Raw genomic sequence first — 20,894 nt, forward strand, 5'->3', positions numbered from 1 at the left:
TGGTGGCCAGTAAATCTGAACCCCATTCCTGAACCTGATCCCATGGCATGGATCCATGTGGACCTGTGAAAGTGATTTTGCTGGTGTGGGTCTGAATAGAAGGATAGCATTGGGCTGTTAAGTTTTGCACAAGGCTGCAAAATGTTCAGCAATAAATTTAAAATTATGCTTGAGTACATTTTCCTTTCATTAAAGGATGTGGTGCTGACATTTTTCCTCTTGACTGTGGAGCAGTAATAGAGATCTTAAAATAGGAGCACATTTTCCCCACTTTCAAAATTGTTACTACAGTAGAACAAAAAGTCTTCATACCAAAGGGGTCATTTTCACGTAATATGGTTGCTGGAGATTCAGAAATTACACAATTGAGTTGATAAGACCATTTTGTATATAGCCGACAGCAGGCGTACTCTGCTCTAAAAGGGATGCAAGAGGGTTGGTTTTCAAGTAGATGATGACAGTGGCATTTTATGCCTTCTATTTATTTTCTTGTTTACAGGTCAAGTTGATGAACTCAATTAGTTTTGTTTGTGGATGGATGAATACAGATTACCCTGGATCAGCCAACACAACCCACACAGGTGCCATCAATGAGTACAAGGACTTAAAAGCAAACTGTCCTGCTTGACAGAACAGACAGCTTGTTTGTCACCAATTACTGAACATACAGACCACCTGCAGAGGGGCTTAAACAAGCCAAATAACCGACCTTGCATGTAATACTGTGATTTAACTGGCTATAATACTTCCTGTCATTTTAGAACCATCTGTTATTCATAAACTATTGCTCTTTTAGATTTTAAAAATCAAAACAAATGAGATAGGAGACTTGAATGTTCTAGTTAATTTGTATTTAAAGGATTTAATTTAATGATTCCTTTGTCACAACTTGGAAGGAAAGCTGACAGCAACTTCAGAGAAAATACTAGCACCATCAATTAACTGGATTCCAATCCTATCCCCAACCAGCCCATGGCATGCAGTGCCACTGGGTGGCAGAGTACACACTGTATGCTATGGTGAGTGGGGCAACCAGATTGCCCAGAGCAGTAAATAAAAATATTTACTTACCTCCTGGTAGGCTGCCTGGTCCCCAAAAGATCTCCTCAAACACATATCAGCTCTTTAGCTGGCATAGGTCCAAGTAGAGTCAGGGGATGTGTAGGGCTGGGAAAAGGATCTCAGAATGTGCTGCTGCAGCCACCTCTACTGAGTTCCTATGCCTCCTGCCCCCAAATTGCCCCCTCCCCCAAACCACCCACAATCCTCACCAAAACTGCCCCCACTGCCCATCAACTGATTCAGTGTGGGTTTGGCAGCCTGTCACTGAGTGTGTGGGTGTCCCTGCTCCCATGCCATCATTAGCGAGCTGCCCACTGTTGGAGCGATTTGCACAATGATAGCAGAGGCCATACACTAACGTGTATGAGATGTATCAATGTAAGACCACTATAGGATTGGGCTGTTAATTTGGCCATTTTGTGTCTAAACCCAAATCTACAACCAATTCTTGGAGAAAAAGTCATTAAGAAAAAGTACAGTAATTATTTGTTTCCTGAAATATTGCCTGCTTTATATATACTTACCTCATCTGGTAAGGATAGGCTACGAGGGGACTTCCAGATTCCAGTAATGGGACATTTTAAAGGTAGGATTCAAGTGATAGAAAGAGCTTTCAGAGAGGGTTCCTCTCTGGGCAGGAGGTCTGGTCTAGAGGGTAGAGCCTCCGTCTGCCTGAAGATAACATCCACAAGGTCGCCAGTTCGAGGCCACCGGCACCGTGCGACCTTGGAGCAGCTGACAAGCTGAAGCCGAGCAATTCCATCTGCTCGGCGCGTGGGAGGATGGAGGCCAGAATGTGAAGCCAGATCGGAATGAAACACCTTGAATGTAGTAGTTCTTGAAAGAAAGAACCTTCTTTGAAATTGTAAAAATCCCTATTTAAATAGGGATTTAGATAAAGCCTGCCTTTGTAAACCGCCTTGAATAAAGTCTTGAATAAAGACCAAGAAAGGCGGTATATAAATACCTGTTATTATTATTATTATTCCTATATTGCAGAATATACAGAATATAATAAAAACAATGAGTAAAAAGCTTTGCAATGGAAATTAGAGAGAGACAGTCAAACGGCATAAAAAGGTTTTCAGCTTCTTAGCTCAAATGGAAGAGAGTTCCACAAGAGTGAGGCTGCTACAGAGAAGTCCCTCCCCCTCATAGCTGCCATCTAGGGTCAGCTAGTGGCAGCACACACAGAACAGCTCCCCTATTGCTCCAGGGGATGGGTTGCCTCATACAGGAGGATGTTGCCTTTTATAGGAGAAGGCAGCCCATACAGTACCCCAGTCTTATGCCATAGGATTTTAAAGGTCAAAACCAGCATCTTGAATTGCCCTCTGGAACGAACCAGCAGCCAGTGCAGTCATAAGAGCAGTGGCCCAACAAAGTCAAATTTCTGTGCCCCCATGACCACCTAGGCCACCACATTTCATGAGGAATGTTTCCATTTCAGGGAAACTCTCCACTTTATTCACATGCTCACCTACTCATACATAGTGAGTTTTGTGCCTCAGAATTGGGAAGAGACAAACTAGAGAAGGAGCTGTGCTCATTCTTTCCCACTTCCATTGGGATCGTCCATTTAGACACAGTTCCTGTTTTCTGACAGGCACCACTTGACAGGACTGCACTGTGCTGTATTATCTAGTTGGCTGAAAAACAGGGTAGCACAAAAGTCATTAAGCAGCAAGTAAGCTAAAAGGAGGAAGCCCCAAGTTTTCAAAATTTCTGTTTATAAATAACACTTTGTCTTGATAATCTATAGGAAGCTGTTGAGGACCAATTTCCTTAATGTTTTCTTTTCCAAGAACTGGTTGTAGAGTTAGGTTTGTCCTGTTCCTGTTTTTTGACAGCCTCTGCTTGATAGAACTGCACTGTACAATGTAACTCGAGTTGGCTGGACAACACTGAAGGAAACCCAAAGTCCTTATGAAGGAAGCAAACTAATGGAGGAAACTCCAGGTCTTCAAAATGCCGGCTTATAAACTATGATTTGGTTAATGGTATTAGGCAGGAAGTTGTTGAGGGCCAATTGGCCCTCATGTTTATGAGACTTAACAGAGAAACACTGAACAGGGAAGCAAATGTATTAGTACTGATTTTTTAAGAAGTACAGTACAATAAAAATGACTGTCTGTCATGCATGTCACAATATCTTTGTGGCTGTTCCCTCAATGAGTCTGTGTTTTCTGCAAAAAATACATAAAGATACATACAAATAGAATACATAATTTATTATGGCCAACAATGGGGAGGGAGCAAGGCATCCAGCCTGATCTTCCACCATATCTTTCAGTACTTCACAGGGTGACTGTGACAGGCACTACACCCTCAAACAAACAGCCCTGCAGAGAGTAGTTCACTGCCATCAGTAAGAGAAACATCAGGAAGGGGTAAGCTCAATTATCAAGATTTTCCCAGGAAAGTAAAGAAGTAGCCAGGGAACTAACTGTCTTCGCCAAACCCAGCTTCTATGCATTCACCTGCACACATCCATGCAATGTTACCCAATCCAAGAGCAATTCATAGAAATTAAAGGGCAAACTTTTTTTGCTCAGGCTCATGAAAAGCAGAAACATTATTAGAAAGGCAAAATAGAGAAAGTTCAAATACAAAAGTAGACACTTGAAATTAGAGGCAAAGGGAAATAAATTCCTAATTCTAGACCTTTAGAAAGGTCTAAATGCTAGAACTTTCCTGCCAAGAAGATTTTTTCTCTGGTCCACTCTGCTTCCTGTTCTGGAGGGGAATGTTGTTTTCTTAGATTAGATTAGATTACTGTAACGCACTCTATGTGGGGCTGCCCTTGAAGACGGTTCGGAAACTGCAACTAGTGCAGAATGCGGCAGCCCGTGTGGTTACTGGAGGTAGGCGGTTCGACTGTCGGTCCGCTTCTCCAGCGGCTGCATTGGCTGCCCATTCGTTTCCAGGCCCAATTCAAGGTGCTGGTATTGACCTTTAAAGCCCTATACTGCTCTGGACCAGGGTATCTTAGAGATCGCCTGCTCCCGTACAATCCGGCTCATCCTCTTAGGTCATCAGAGAAGGCCTTTTTACAAGTGCTGCCGCCTAGGGAGGTACGTGGGGCGGCTGCAAGAAATAGGGCCTTCTCAGTAGTAGCACCAACGCTATGGAACTCCCTTCCCCGACTTAAGAATGGCTCCCTCTCTTAAGACCTTTCAGCGAGGCCTGAAGACCCTTCTGTTTAAACAGGCCTTCTGAGTTCTCAGCCTTTTAACATCTTTTAATATTTTTTACAGGCCTGATTCTTTTATGACTTGCTGCTGCTCTATGCTCTTTTTTACCTATTTTTTTTACTGTGACTGCTGTTTTTTATGATGTGTTAATATGTTTTTATTTGTTTTTAAATTATGTTTTTATATGTTGTAAGCCACCTTGAGTCCCTTTGGGGAGAAAGGCAGGATAAAAATAAAGTTATTATTATTATTATTATTCCAGCAACTGCAGGGATAAACTATGTGGCATCAAGAACCTACCTTTCCCATTTTGCAGCCCTGTGGATTGCCCTTTCATCCCCATTAGGGGATGACAGGTATGAGAAACTAGTTGATAGGTATGCAAAAACACAGAAGAGAGCCAGTGTTTAGTGCCTGGTATAACTATACTAGCATCCAAGATAAAAATTTTCTTGTGCACAAGCAGGGTACAGAGATAAAAATGGTAGGCTGTTCTGCCAGATTCCCAGTCCAAGCTCCAACTAGAGAATTATGCCCACTTTTAGCCAATTAGCTCCCCTTCTTTCCTCAAAAGTGACCCTGGTTCTGCCTTGCAGTACTGCTGGACCCCACCACCAGAGTAGCTCACCTGTTTAACCTACAGAGGTCCTCCTTTCTGCCAGCAGTCTCCCACCACTACAGCAGCCCCTTGGTCCTCAGCAGGCCTTGGGCACAGCAGCCAAACATCAGTCTTTGTGTCTCCAGTAGTTCCTGCTCCAGCAGCTTCCAAAATTCATTCACACATCACTCCATTAATCCCGTCTGTCCTTCCTCAAGCTTTTCTGCTACCCACACCAAAGTCTCCCTTCATCAGGTGCTTTTACACCTGATGGACCTATTGCCTTCAAGTGGCTGCAGCTGTGCAGCACACTCTCTGCTGGATGCCCAGGCCTTACTCTTAAAGGGGCCACTGTTGACACCACATCCTACCTCCTCGCCAGATCTTCTGAGATTCCAATACATAGGCTAGACCAATGTTTCTCAACCTATGGGTTCAGATCTGTACTTTTAACAGACTACTCTGTCTATGCTTTTAACAATGATAGTCAATGGGGCTTGCTCCTGGGTAGGTATGGGTAGGTTTGCAGCCTCGAATTGTTAAAAATTTTCCTGCTTGATGATGTCACTTCTGGCAATGACATACTTATAGATTAATGACATCACTTCCGGTGGGTCCTGACAGATTGTCAATCTAAAAAGTGGGTCCCGATGCTAAAAAGTTTGAGAACCATTGAGCTAGACTATTTCTTCTGTTATGTAAACCACTTTGAGAGAATTTTTCATTGTTGTTGAAAGGAGTGTACATACATGCACAACATTAATAATCCTGCTGCTTGGGAGGGACACCCCAGTGCTATTGGAAAAAAAGAAAGTCCAGACTAAACTCTGTGTAGCCCATGGAAGGGACAGTGCTATTGTAAAGAAAAGGAAAACTAAACTAATGTATTCACAGAACTGTGTAAAAAAAATAATTCCCATATTTATTTGTCCAACATTTAAATAATATTAAATGCACATTATTGACTATTCCCAATTAAATATTTTAGTTCAGATATTTCTGGATATTAAGAAAACTGGAAATATTTGTACAGGACATAATAACATTAACACAGGGGCACTTTTTAAAAGTTGCTTCCTAGAAACAAAGAAACATGGCATTGAGGAAAATGTTCCAATTCATAATTTCATCAAACCAGCATTACTGTTTCTGAGCAGGCAGACATAGGACTATAAAATTCTAATTCAGGAGGTCAGAGTAACATTCGCAAGAGGAATATGAAGTTCATAGAAACCCCAGCTGTTGAGATGATTGCACAGAACTCAAGAAGAAATGGATGGAAGCTCTGTTTGGGGATACCTTGGGCAGGGAAGTACAGTCTCTTTAGTTGTGAGGGGCAGAATTGCCACCTCTCATTACCCCATCATTGGCATCCTTCAGTCTCAGAAGACTATGGTATCGCGCTCTGAAAAGTGGTTCTGGAACAGCGTCTAGTGTGGTTAAAAAGGCCAATTTGGGAGTGACAATCCCTTCCACACTGGGAGCAGATGTAGTCTGTCCCTGGTGTGTCTCCCTAGCTGTGGGCCTTCCTTCTTTGTCTCTTTGCCTCAGTCTGTTGGGCAAGTGCCTCTTCAAACTGGGAGAGGCCAAGGTGCACAGCCTGCCTCCAAGCGGGCCGCTGAGGCCAAGGTTTCCCCATCTGTTGAGGTCCATTCCTAAGGCCTTCAGATCCCTCTTGCAGATGTCCTTGTATCGCAGCTGTGGTCTACCTGTAGGGCGCTTTCCCTGCACAAGTTCTCCATAGAGGAGATCCTTTGGGATCTGGCCATCGCCCATTCTCACGACATGACCAAGCCAACGCAGGCATCTGTTTCGGCAGTGCATACATGCTAGGGATTCCAGCTCGTTCCAGGACTGTGTTGTTTGGAACTTTGTCCTGCCAGGTGATATCAAGGATGCATCGGAGGCAGCGCATGTGGAAAGCATTCAGCTTCCTCTCCTGTTGTGAGCGAAGAGTCCATGACTCGCTGCAGTACAGTACTCAAGACACAAGCTCTGTAGACCTGGATCTTGGTATGTGCTGTCAGCTCATTACACAGGCCTACAAAACTGAGGGTCAGAAAAGTTTTTCCCAAACTTTATGGTTTGATATGAATTTGGGGTGCTGATTCCAAAAATGGAGATATAGTATAGCCTCATTAGTGAATGATTCAAGCAGCTTCCTCATGAGGAAGCAAAATGTGTGTTGGGCTACGTTATCTGCATCTCTGTTCTTATTATCCACAAATAATGTGCTGGTGCCACATCAAACAGCATTGGTATCGGCCTTTGGAGAATCATTGGGCACATTTGTGTCCACTTCCAGACTTGCTCTGCTATCTTGAGCACCATCTCAGAGACTCAAGTTGAACCTTCACAGCCCTGGTGATGAGGCTGATGATTAGAGATCTCTGGAACGCTACTTGAGGGCTGCTCTGGAGCTAGGGCAAGCCCAAGGAAGGAGCCAAGAGACAGGTGGAGGATGACAGGTGAAACAATCCCCTCCCCACTGCTGAACTCTGAGGCCTCATTGTTAGGCCAGTAAACTTCAACAAGTTGAGGGATAGCCAGAATGGAGAAATCTCCATTGACACAACGGAGATTTTTCAGGAACCTAATCCCAGCAGATAGCAAGAACTGACTGTATTGTGAAGTGTAGCTACAGCCAGAAAGAAGTTTGGAGAAATAGGAGCTGACCACTTTCTTCAAACTATTGCAATGGGCTTCATGCTTTGCAGTGGCTACTTGGATGCCTCTGTTCTCCACAACATGGTGTGAAAGGGGAAAGAGCAGAGCTCCAGGACTTCTCCTACAGCGGAAGCTTTGATGTCATTCATTGGCAGGAACCTCCAGGTGTTTCCAGAGGACTTGATCTGAGAAGCAGCATCTTAGGGAAACCGGGAGTGTCACTTAAAGGTTTATTTATTCTTTCAATTTTTACTCCCTTTCTCTTTAAGATTCAGGTTCACAAAGTTCATAGAGAGAATGGTGAAGAGGGTCCCGTTGAACCTGATCTCATCTCCCCCACAGGCTCAATGATTCAGTATCTGCTAATTCAGTATCACTGTGTTTTCCAGAAACCTAACCCTAGCCTGCTGGATAAGGAGAACTGACTGTAACTTTCCCCATTGTAAAGCAGCCACAAAGGCTCCAATCCTAGCCACACTTTCCTGGGAGTAAGCCCACTGACTATCGTGGGACTTACTTCTGAGTAGACGGGCTTGGGCTGTAAGGCAGCCATCCTAGCCACTCTTACCAGAGAGTAAGCCCCACTGACTATCGTGGGACTTACTTCTGAGTAGACGGGCTTGGACTGTAAGGCTGCCATCCTAGCCACCCTTACCAGAGAGTAAGCCCCACTGACTATCATGGGGCTACTTCTGAGTAGACAGGCGTGCGCTTGGGCTCCAAGCACCGAGTGGCCAGCACCTGGGCAGTCAACAGCCGCTGCCATCCACACAGCAGCAGCAGCAGCAGCAGCCTCCCCACTGGCGCGCGCCCAAGTTCGAGCGGCGCCTCACCCGGAAGTGCTGGACGGCGCGCGCGCGCTCCACGGCCGGAAAGCTTCCAGTTCCGGGTCGCCCCAAGCACCGGCGCCGGAGTGCTGGGGTAGTCCTCGCTGGGCGGGCGTAAGGGGCGGGCGGTGGCCCCCCCGGAGGGGGAAGTGGCCCCCGGCAGCCTCTCGGGGGTGGCGGCCTCTGAGGCTGGAAAGGAAGCGCCCCTCCGCCCCTCCCTCCGTCCCCAGGTGGGACCAGACCCGGCAGGCGCCTTCTGCGGCTGGCTGGTGAGTCCCGCTGTGGCCTGCGCGGCCTCCTTGGGCAGGGGCGTTGAGCAGCGTGGCGCTGAGTCCTGAGCAGAGGCGCTGGAGAGGCTCTCGGTGGAAGGGGCCCCGGGGGCAGGCCCCCTCCACAGCCTCCTCCCTGGAAGAGAGCCTGAACCCCTCCTCCTCCCTGGGAGCAGGCGGCGCAGAGCATCCCTGCAGTCCACCAGTCACACGCCTACAGCTTTAAGTGTCATCAGCGACATGGGGTTTAAACTCCTCACACGAACTCCATAGATGTGTTCTTAGCTTTTATTGTGTCACGTCCTCCACCTTTCTTGGATGCCCTGTCTTTGGGGGTGCCTCTTCCTCTTCTGCAGTGAGGTCCCCCTGCCCAGTATTTAACCACTGCTAATTCTCAACCCAATCCCAGCCACACTTTCCTGGGGGTAAGCCCCATTGACTCTAATGGAACTTCTGAGTGGATGTGCATAGGATTGGACTGTGCGGCTTCCCTGGACTCCAAACAATTAAACAGATCTGTGCTTGTCTGAATGGTGTACTGCTTTTTTGGCACATTTCTTCTACAAGAAATAACTGTGTGTGAAATAATTCTACTTTTACAAGCCATCAGACTACTGCTGCTTAATGCTCAGTTCCAAGTTTTTCAAATTGTAAATGTTCAGATTATTGTTTGTGGCTCAGGTGGGAACATAAGAAGAGCCCTGCTGGATCAGGCCAAAGGCCCATCTAGTCTGGTTTCCTGCATCTCACAGTGGCCCACCAAATGCTTCAGGGAGCACACAAGACAACGGGCACAACCTGTGTCCCGGTGCCCTCCCCTGCATCTGGCAATCTGAGGTAACCCTACCTATAAAACTAGGAGCTTGCACATACCTACCATGACTTGTAACCCATCCTGGTGCCCTCCCCTGCATCTGGCAATCAGAGGCAGCCTTCCTCTAAAACCAAGAGGCAACCAAGATACTGGAAGTTGTCATGTTCACTGAAAGTCTCTGCTGCCTTTTAGAACCCATAGCTCAGGCTTATTTGTGTTATTGAGGCATAGTGGACCTGCATCTTTCAGCCAAACTTAAAGGACTTATGTTGTGTTTTTTCACAGTAATGTTAGAGAATTAGTGGACTTTGGAAGTGTCTAGCAATGGAGGCTCCATATGACGGAAGTGAAGTTACTGTAGTGATGGAGGAGATGGAGGGCACATATACCTATACTTCTCCAGTGCCATCTAAAAAGAAGAAGAAATATAGAAGCCCTGGAGATCAAGGAGAAAAAGCTAAGAAACCCAGGTGAGTGAGGTTTCCTTTGTAATGGACTTAAGCCATAGAATTAGTTTTCCTTTTGGGATTTAATTTAGTGAGCTTTTGCCTAAATTTGTAATCAATTAAAGTAAGTCTGGTTATGAATGAGCAAGGAAATATCCAGGACTATACTGCTTCTGAACAGAAATGAACTTGTCATGGGTCTTGTCAATAAAGCATGGAATAATTGCAGGTAGAGTTAACACAATGCAAATGTCTCTGGTATTCAGGATATCTTTTTGCTAGAAACTTGATAGGAAATTCTGAAATGTTGACTTTGTTTCCATTACTATATATTTATAGTGTTCAAAAAAGTAAGCCTTGGTGGTTTGTGACAGGTAAGGATTTGTTTAAGAGGTAAGCTGTTGAGTGCTTGGGGGAACTTATATCCTGTATCTAATACCAGTCACTTCCATTGAATGACCATGGTTTGAGAGGAAGAAAAAAGTCTTTATGTACTAGAGCAGTGGTTCTCAAACTTTTTTAGTACTGGGACCCACTTTTTAAAGTGATAGTCTGTCAGGACCCACTGGAAGTGATGTCATAGCCGGAAGTGACATCATCAAGCAGGAAAAGTTTTAACAATCCTAAACTGCAATCTCATCCACACTTACCCAGGAGTAAGTCACATAGACTATCATTGTTAAAAACATATACATAGTAGCCTGTTAAAGTGCAGATCTGTAACATTTCACCAAATGCAGTCACATGCCATGATAACATCAAGTCTAACATATTAAAAATAAAATATTGAAATGAATGGGAACCAACCTGAAATTGGCTCACAACCCACCTAGTGGGTCCCAACCCACAGTTTGAGAAACACTGTACTAGAGGGAAAGGGATGGAGACAATCCTATATGCTCAAGGGCGTACAAATATTGAAGTACTTGAGGAGGAAATATTTATATGTGGTTCACTGACAAACACACAACGATGTGACATTTTAATGCATCTTCCACAACTACTATATATAACTTTTGCCTAAAGCTTGATGATCACACTACTGTTTTATATTGATGTATTCATTTAGGGCCAAATCCTATCCAATTTTCTAGTACTGGTGCAGCTGTGCCAATGGGGTGTGCACAGCATCCTGGGGTGGGGAGGCAGTCACAGAGGCCTCCTCAAGGTATGGGGGCATTTGTTCCCTTACCTCGGGGCTGCATTGCATCTGCACCAGTTCTGGAAAGTTGGATAGGATTGGGCCCTTAGTCCTCACTGGAATATTTTTTTTCTGCTTAGAGTCCAACTGTTGTTTTCTAATCCAATCATGTTGGCTCATTCTGTGCTTAAGTACTGAGCATTTCTTTTAAAGGTGTGATTACAGTTGAGGCCTTTTCTTTTGTAAAGTTACTGATGAGAGAAGAGTTGGTTCTAAAATGGTTTATTAGCCTTTCTTTGTTAATTTTATCTTTACATCTTGTTTCTGTGCTTTTGTAATTCCCCTCAACTGGTAATGAGGCAAAACACCTTGTTTGTTAGTTTACTAACAACTGGTATTGCACGGTACTTATATTTTTCATTTTGTTCTTTTAGAAAAGGATTTGTAAATGTTTGTTTTGGTGTATACTTTATTGTGTATGCTGGTGACAAACTGGTGACACATTTTTTATGAGCAGAAGATGCTACTTGTGTTCATTTTTGAAGAGGATTCCCCTTAATATTTTCTCCACAGTGCTACAGTAATGTCACAGTACTGCAGTAACATCAGAACCAAGACAATTTAAATAAGTAAATAAATGTGCCTTTAACCAACCAGGTATGTAGTTGCTTTACAACTTTCTCTTGTAAAGTTCCTCTGAGTTCAATGAGGATTTCTTGCTTTCTTGCATCTGATTGTAGCCAAGTCTGCACACTGAGATGCATACTATTGAATTCAGTAGGACTTGACAAAGGACTTTGTAAAGGTGCCTTATTGATACAAATACCTTTCAGCTTGCTGGTTTCAGCTTGCGGTCTTAGACTTCTTTCTATGAATTACCAAATAAATCTGGTCTGGGATGAATGGGTTCTTCGGTTTGATCTGTGAGTTGATGTTAACCTTTTTTTTGCTTTTTAGATCTGCCTACCTTTTGTATTATTATGACATATATCTGAAAGTTCAACAGGAGCTGCCCCATCTTCCCCAGTCTGAAATTAACAAGAAGATCAGTGAGAGCTGGAGACTGCTCAGTGTAGCTGAGAAAAGTTATTATCTGGAGAAGGCCAAGTTAGAAAAAGAAGGACTGAATCCGGTAATTCCTTTCTTTCCTGACGCTTGCAGGCCTTCACATCCTTGAAGGCTGTGATGTGGTATATTGAAAACAATCCCTTGCTGATTATTCTGTTTGGTTTTAGTGTGAACCAGGAAGAACAGCCTGTATTCAAAGTGTCACCTTACTCAACATGTCTAGGATTCTTTAAATGTCTAGTACTTTTGATCATAAGGTGTTTCTGGAAATCTCAGGTGCATAGTCCCCCGGGGCATATGTATTTTTAGAAAAAGCACCTAGTAACTTCATTTCTTCAGCCCTAGATACAGTGCATCAGTGTCAGGAGCCTTATCAGCAAACAAATGAAACTGCCTTGTCTGGACCCAGTTGATATCTCTAATCTCAGTATTGTCAATACTGACTAGCAGCAGCTTTTAAGGCCATTAGATACTTGATTTTCTCTGTAAACCGCTTTGTGAACTTTTGTTGAAAAGCGGTATATAAATACTGTTGTTGTTGTTGTTGTTGTTTTAAGGGTCCTTCTCAGTCCCACCTGTAGATGCTGCCAGGGATTGAACCTGTGACCTGCACACAAAGCATTTGTTCCATATCTTCTCTAAAAATACAAGAGGGTAACTAATTAGATAAGTATCTGATACTCTGCATGTGCCCAACTGTGGCATTTGAAGATCATTAGATCTTTGTTCAACATAGCAGCTCCTTCATATATAAAAAGCACACACTAGCAATTACATAACCCTCTGCTGAAACACATGCATCTGTCCATGAAATGATTGTGTACCATCATACTGGAAGAAGGGGTATGTGCTATTGCAAGGGTGTAGCAGTGGGCCTTGATGGAGAAGCTGCCTTAGTCTTTATGGCGTAGAAAGAGTAGGTGGCATTCAAGGGAGGGGAGTTCTGAAAGCTTTGCTCAGGGTCAAGCGTCTTCAGTGAACAATTCCTTCGGAAGGGGTTTGATATGCCGAGGATGCCTCAAAGCAGCAGCCAAACTGATGTCATCATGTCCTTATCTTCCCTTTTCTATAGAATTCGAAGTTGTCTTCCTTGGCTGCTGTTGTTCCAGACATTCCAGGCTTTCGTAAAATTCTTCCTCGTTCAGACTACATAATTATTCCCAAAGGCACCCTTCAGGAGGAGAGAAGCAAGCAGCATTTGGAACTCTGCATGACCCAGGGCCAAACAGCATCAGAAGGACTAGCCGCCTCCGCTAATGTCACAGGTGGTTCCCATGGTGCTGTGCAGAACATCCTTTCTATAGACTCAAGCCGTGTTGGTGTTTCTGAGCAGTGCATTGCCATTGAAGGAGTGACTGAAGACCCAGCCTCACTGGTTCAGTCGGACACAATAGAAGAAGTCGTTGCATCTGAGATCTTGTCTCATTATGTCAGACCTGCAACTGGACACAAACTGACCGGGGATGTCATCCTAGATGAAACCCCTTTGGAAGTAGGAGACAATTATCCCTTTCAAACAGCCAGCGTGGTTATTGAAGAGACCCTGGTTAACAGCTCGGATGCCTCCAATGGAGGACTGACTGTGGCACAACCACAGGTTTCAGACAGCCTTTCTGTGGTAACAGTTGTGACCAGAAGAGTAAGTAAAGCTTATGATGGCTTTCCCTCAACTTCTCATTGTCAGGCTTGCAGCTTGATCCTATGTGTGATTACTTGGAAGGAAGTAATCCTTGGCCAGTAATTACATTGGCCAGTGATGCCAATGGCACTTATTCCCATGTGTATTTGTCGGAAATTGCAGCCTTATAGTGGTGACTGCTTACAGTGTTTGATACCTGCTGTACATGAAGCAAAATCTCTCCATTTTATAACTTTATTATAGGTTGACTAACAGCAGTATGCTTGCCTCCTCATCAGGCAAGCATGAATGTGTGCCTTTCTGAAACACTCATTGACCTCTTGTTCCTACTCTTAAACATCTTGCATGGGGGAGGGGATGGAATTTAGTGTCTCTTGGACCAAGTACTCGTATATGCTATTTTTATAAAGATTCTGTTTTTGAACCAGGGAAGGGTTGTAAAGCAGTTTACATAGCAATAGAAAAAGGAATGGTTACCTGTCCAAAAGGGGCTGATGAGCTTTAAAACATGCACACACATTGTAGATACCAGCAAAGAACCACTGGAGAAGATGCTCTGCTGGAGTAAATAGGGCATCAACTCCCCCCTGTAAAATGCAAGAAGCCACTACTTTAAAAGATACCTCTTAGCCCTGTGATCCTAGGGGTGGCCCAATAGAACATCCTACAACATCTGTGTAAGCAGAAATAGCACAAATTTGTGTCAAGGTTTGTGAAGACTCCATTTACAGGTTGAGACTCATTATTCGCGAGGGTTCCATTCCTTAGACCTCCGTGATTAAAAAAATTCGCATAGATCTAAAGTGGAACTGGAAATGACTTTTTTTTTGTAAATTTACGCAATTTGCGTAAGTACATTCGTAAGTTATGCAAATAACGTTAGATTCTACCATTTGGATACGCAAATTAACTAAGACATATGCATATAGCACTGCAGCCTAAACCAATGTTTGGGCAGACTATAGAAATTTACATTTAAATAGAAACTACCCAGGACAAAGGAAGAGGACTACAGGCAGGTGCAAAATCACCCACACAAGACAGAAGAGTTGTGAATTGGTGGGCAGAGCTTTGTCTGTTTACCAAACTGCCTCCACCTTAGTGTTTGGGAACTGCCAGCACAACCCTGTGCCTGTCAACTCTGAAGTAAATGCTGTTTTATTCAATGGTTCTTACTCCCAGGAAAGTGTATTGGATTGCAGGCTGCATCTGAACCTGTACCCTACTGTATGCAGAATTTTGTTCTGCTATTTAAAAACGCTCCTTATGGTGCTTGTGTACTGTAACTTTTTAAAAACATTTGGGGGGGATGGGGGCTTCAATAAGGAATGTGGTGTTGCTTCATTTTTGGTGCTTGTGTAACTTTAAAAACTTTTTGGGGAACTTGCTTTGGGACTGCTTGATGGGAACTTGGTGAATTGGGGGTACTGCACCATACCTTATGCTGTGTGCAGCACACGAGGCGGGCGCAATATTAATGAGCCTTTTCTACAGCTCTTCACGGAGACTGCAGAATGTCTGCATTTGCGCAGGAAGTTTGCGGAGCCCCAGATGGTAGGGGCTTCTGAGGTGTTTACAGCGCCTGCGCCAGGTGCTCGCACTCAAAGAGCCGTAGAAAAGACTCTTTACAGAGACTGCTTGAAGGTCCTGACAACAAAAGAGATGCCTAACCTAAGGAGGGAGGAGGCTAAATTGTATTTTGGACAGAAAAGACATTGGGGAGGGAGGGTCAGGGCAACACCCTTGCCACACCCCTGACTTTTAGGATAGTCTGACACATCACTGTTAGGAGAGCCTGTTCTGAGACCCCAAGGTTGCAGACGAAGACCTGCAGCCTGCTTTACTCTGAGTGACTGGTCCCTCTTTACCCCCTTCTCCTTGCACTGGTGCCAACCTATGCTTCTACTATGAAGCACCCAGAACCTTCTAAAAATCCCAACTCCGAAATCAGCACTGCAGGAAGTAAAAATCTCCCCCACCCCACACCAAGGATGCCTGTTTGTGGCAGAAAAGCAGAGGAGGGAGACTGACAGAAAAGGCTGAAACCAACTCCGTGCCAGAGAAGGGGTTGACTAAAGACAGCACCCCACTCCCTACCCCTTTAGAGCAGCCTGCGAGCCCCAACTGCTGCCACAGTTAAAACTCCCTTCCCCAGTACGCAGTCTCCTCTTTACGGAGACTGCGGAATCTTCTGAACCTGAGTTCGATGATGGGGAGGAGGTTCTATTGTGTTTACTAAGCCCGCCCACACCAGGCGCAACTTGAGGAAACCTCCTCCAGGCTCCAGGGGTTATATCTGCGCCTGTGCAGGGCATCCATATTTTCACTCTTGGAGCTGCCTACAAATGGAGGCGATTGAGGCTTCCGACAATGTTTTAAGGTACAGTGTGTGATGTGAGTGACACTTAATTTTTCCCCCCACCCGAGACGCATTGAAACAAAAACGTGAATAAATAATTTGCGGTTAATTAGGCTACACCTGTACTCTACAGGTGCTTATGTGGTAAAAGATTAGAGTCTCACAGTAATTTAAATTGATTCCTACCATAAATGATGAGCCCATGCTGCTGTATAGGTCTTCATTGTCCTGCTTTTGTATAATATGTTTGCAAACTTTATAATAGATGGAAACTTTATAATCTGTTTATAAACTTTATAACTGTTAGAAGGAGGCTGTGATGCATAAGTCAAGAAATTGCTTGCATCTTCTTACTTTGCCTTCTAATTTGTAGGAGAGAGAAGAAAATAACTCTTCAACACCAACTACACAGTTCATTATGCTTCCGCTGCCAGCCCACTCTGTGGTAGAAAATCCACCATCAATCAAACTGGTCAGTAGAGAAAATGCTGATACTAGCTCTCTTGGAAAGACCATTAATTTTTCAGGCATTTTACGTAATACTCATATTTAGAATACATGAAGAAGTTGCCTTGTACTAAATTGGACTGTTGTTTGCTGAGCCCAGTTCCGTTTTGACTTGCAGCAGCTCTCAAATTATTTCCTAGTTCAATCTTCTGAGATGTTAGGGTTTGAACCTCAGGCATTTTTTTTCAGTATGTGATCCTGTGTTGAGCTTATCCCTTGCAAGTCCCTGTATCCGCTACTCAAACTCAGAAAAAAGACACTGGAATAAGAAAATAACAAATGTAGTCCTGCAAAAAAAATAAAAAAATCATGGTTTGTATAGGAATGCACAGCCAAATGTATGTCCCACTGTGGGTATCTGCCTTTCATGCTCTTCTGTTGAGTGTGCATTCCATGAAAGCAGTGTAGTATGGATAGACCATGTGCACTTTCCACAACCCATCTTCCCTGAGTTCAGTTCTAGGGTGGGAGCAATTCGACTTGGGGGTGGGGAGGGGAATGCATGCCTAAAGGTAGAACTGATGGGTAAGGTGACGTGGGGGAAGTAGCTGTGCTCTGGAAGCTCTGGATGGTTGCTGTCATCTGGCAGCAATCTCTGTTGTCCTATTGCTCTGGCAGGCAAAAGGACCCAGACTGCTGTGTTGGCTGATTCAAAGTTAGCTTAACCAGTACAGGCCTCCCTTTCCTGTTTCTTCAAGTTGTGAAGTGGCAGACTACCTCACATGTTAAAGAATCTTGAAGAAGGGTGGACTTGGGCTAGCATAATGCACAATGAAGGGCATATGTTTTCCATGGCCAGTTCACTCCTTCATTTGTGTCATTTCATGAGCAATGGCCAAAGCAGTTTTCTGCTTCTTTTTCTCTACTTTGCACCACAGTAGTGAGGTGTGTTAATTCATACTTGGGTTTAAGCTGTAAAGCAAAGTTGCTGCCAGTGGTGCTGCTGCCTAGTACAGCATACAAACCAACTATGACAGTCACCCAGGCCGACAGACATTCATGTGAAATTGCAAAATGATCTCAGCTTCTAATGTTGTGTTCTAAAGCTGTGTTAAGTCTGTTGCAGCAAAATAGTAGTGTACTGTGGCATCTTCAAGATTAACAAACTTATTTCTGTCTAAGCTTTTGCAGCCCACAATAATCTTTGTCAAATGTTTTCAGGCAAGCTGAGTTTTAGAAGAGGTCATTATGACCCTTGTCTATTTAGCAGAATCAAAACGAAAGCGGTAAAATTATCTCTTCTTCATCCACAGTAAATACAACTTGGCACTGGGTAATAGGAGTAGAACGTGTGCTCCCAGAATACTTGTCTACTCAGGTTCCATTCCACACTGCTGATGCATTATAGTCATTTATCTGTGCACACTCCTATCTGCAGTGGCTGACAGTATGGAAGTCTCTGTCTTTTGATTGGAATAACTGGCTGCCTTACATTTTGAGCAAGTGTGTTGTTTATTTATTTAAAGGAGGAAATGATTTTTCCTTTTCCTGTCATGAAAACAGCAAGGGGCTAGTTACTGCCTTCTGACACTTTCCCTACCCCAATCTTGAATAATTTGTATTCCATCGATTTCTGTGGATAGCAAAGCTTTCTGTAAGTCTTACCCAATACAGTTACTATGGTTGATGATTAATTTTGATTTGATATTGCTAATAATGATATAGTATATACTATTAGGGAGAAAACTTCCTACTGTAATATCAAGTAAGTCCTGTCAAGTAGTCCCTACCTTCTTGCTTCAGACAACAACCTACACTCGCAGAGGACATGGAAATTGCACCAATGCTGGCTGTTCTTTCACGTACGTGACCAGACACAAACCGCCAAAGTGCCCAATGTGTGGGAATTTTCTGGGAGGAAAATGGATCCCAAAGGTATGTTCAGATGTATGGAAAATGTACCACTGCATTTTGCTGCTGTTTTGTTTTTCAGCTCATATCCAGACAAAGAGCATATAGGCTCTGGAATGACTGTTCAAAGAATGGTTAAAGTTCAGAGCCTTTCTGCTTTTCTAGAAGCATAGTGAGGAATATCACCTTCATGCTTGTAAAAATTCAGAAGTAGTTGCCAGTTCCACTTACTTTTCTCAATGTGAAAAAAATGTTTTGAGATCTGAATCTATAGATGAAGCTGAGTTTTCTAATTTCAATTTCTAATTTTAAGTGACATCTTGTATGGCCTCAATGTAAGAAGGATCTTGGGTGTAGAACAAACAAATCAGAACAGTTATCTGCAGTGCAACTGAGTTTAGGAATTGCTGTCTTTTTATGTTGTAGTAAAATACAGGCTTGGGTGTGTTGATTTATCACTCAAAATAGTTGGTGAAACCTAGCAAACTAGTGTAGCATAGTGGCTAAGGCCTAAATCTTAACCTACTTTCCAGCACTGACATAGTTATGCCAGTGGGGCATGTACTGCATCCTGCAGTTGGGTGGCACTCACCAAAGCCTCCTCAAGGTAAGACACTGTTTGTTCCCTTGCCTCAGAGCTACCTTGCCCTTACCTCTGTGCTGGAAAGTTGTTACAGTCCCCTTACCCCATTGAACCTCCTGGCCCATCCCCCCACCCCCACCCCACTATGGATGCAGCGTTTGCCAGTTTGGCATCGCTGTGTTGGTGGGGGAAATGCAAGATTGAGCTCTGTGAGTGTTAGACAATGTAACTATTTTTTCCTACTCATATTCTTTAGAAAATTTGTGTATGGTAGGCAGACCATGGTATGGGGCATAGCAATTTCATGAAGGTTGGCCCCGTATATTTTTCAGATTCATGTGTAATGATTCACATGTTACAAAGGTATGTGTTTTCTGGCTGCTTCCCTGGGTGTTCAGTTTCTAAATGGTGAAAAGAATGATGGAAAATGGTGCCATGAATAGATGACATTATTTTAAGGAGCAAGCGCTTTGTAATGTTTGTATTTACCCTTCAGATATTAATCATATTGTTCCTTCTCATGTCTGTCAGTCATATTTTGAATATCATTGGTTGTGAATGTACAAACCAAAATGTGTGATGGTGACTTGAGGCTTGTTTGTTTTTTGTTTTTTTCCAGGAGAAACAATCAAAAAGCAGATCTGACCCAACCTCAGGTGTGTCTGTCAAAACCTTGGGGCCAAAAAGAAGTCAGCAGCCACCAGCCTTGGCTCCAGCTGTGGTTCAAGATAGCACCTCTAAATCTACCTTGGAGAACTCCGAAGCTGTTACTCAGCTCCTGAATGCAGCCAGTTCTGGGGAGCAGGTTCAGGAGACCGAGTGGGAAGAGGTGATCATCTCTGAGGCTCACATCCTTGCCAACAACACAGAACCAGAGGAGCAACGAAATGCCACTGCAATTATTCAGTTTCAAGAGGGCACTGCAAAGCTAGACTCAGCATTAGAACAGAAAGAGAAAGAGACTGAGGGGCTTGAGCCATCCACTGAAGTGGTGAGCCCTGGAAATTCACTTACAAGTCTAACATCACTTGTGAAGCATCAAATGGGGTAAGTCAGTTTTGTGCGGATGATACAAGTCCTGTGGAGTTGCTTGCGTTGTGCAGCACTAATTGTAACAGAGTATTTTCTCAGTGCACTTTGAATTGGGAGTCCAAGACCATTTTTGCCTTCCAGCATGTTCCAAGCTTAAACAGTTTGTGTTGGTGCCAGCAAGTCAAAGCTAGGATCCCTCTGCCCCTGTGTCTCATTTAGACTGGTAGCAAATTGAAGCTAAATGTGAAAACAGCAACTTGGCTGAAGGAGAAAGTTGTTGCTCTTATTGGGCAAGATGACCTGTGGAATCTTTCTTGTCATTTCAGTGGTGATGTTGGCACTGCATCTAGGGGGCAGGAGCCAAAGGGTAAATCCAGACCCAAGCCATCCTTGCTAGCTGCTGCAAGACCCATGAGAGCGATATTGCCTGCCCCTGTCAGCTTGACAAGAGAAACCAGCATGGAGCAGCCAACTTGCAGACAACCATTTTCAAATAATGGTAAAAATGAGGTTTCCAGTTCATGCTTGATGGGGGAAACATAGATTTTATGAATGGTAGGGCATAATTTGTTTCTGAAAATATGGTGGCCATAGGTGACTATTAATGTTCTGCTGTCCCTTTAAGAAGCCTAAATTGTGACTTGGAGAATGATTCTCTTTCACATTTCCAAGTCTGAGGAAACATTATGCAGATTTAGATCTGGTCAGTTCTCAGATGGGAGATGACCTGAGAACCTCATGTGTGATGGTTTGGGTTTCCTGATAGAAGAAAGGTGGGATACAAAAATATCCAAAACTAAGCTTAAGTTTCCAAAGTGTGTGTGTTTCGTCTACCCT

At 43.8% G+C, this 20,894-nt stretch overlaps 1 protein-coding gene across 1 annotated transcript in view; it reads left to right on the forward strand.

Moving 5' to 3' along the window:
- The first annotated feature begins 8,430 nt into the window (after nucleotides 1-8,430).
- HMGXB3 (HMG-box containing 3) overlaps nucleotides 8,431-20,894 on the forward strand; it is a 28,602-nt gene continuing 16,138 nt past the window's right edge. Inside the window, exons 1-8 of the mRNA XM_066618463.1 lie at nucleotides 8,431-8,617; nucleotides 9,717-9,901; nucleotides 11,976-12,150; nucleotides 13,159-13,725; nucleotides 16,458-16,556; nucleotides 18,335-18,466; nucleotides 19,645-20,072; nucleotides 20,384-20,556. Of these exons, the coding sequence (XP_066474560.1) occupies nucleotides 9,756-9,901; nucleotides 11,976-12,150; nucleotides 13,159-13,725; nucleotides 16,458-16,556; nucleotides 18,335-18,466; nucleotides 19,645-20,072; nucleotides 20,384-20,556 (1,720 nt within the window). The 5' untranslated portion in view covers nucleotides 8,431-8,617; nucleotides 9,717-9,755. The remainder of the gene's footprint in view (nucleotides 8,618-9,716; nucleotides 9,902-11,975; nucleotides 12,151-13,158; nucleotides 13,726-16,457; nucleotides 16,557-18,334; nucleotides 18,467-19,644; nucleotides 20,073-20,383; nucleotides 20,557-20,894) is intronic.

This window comes from Tiliqua scincoides, chromosome 2 (assembly GCF_035046505.1).
Source record: "Tiliqua scincoides isolate rTilSci1 chromosome 2, rTilSci1.hap2, whole genome shotgun sequence".
Taxonomy (NCBI): domain Eukaryota; kingdom Metazoa; phylum Chordata; class Lepidosauria; order Squamata; family Scincidae; genus Tiliqua; species Tiliqua scincoides.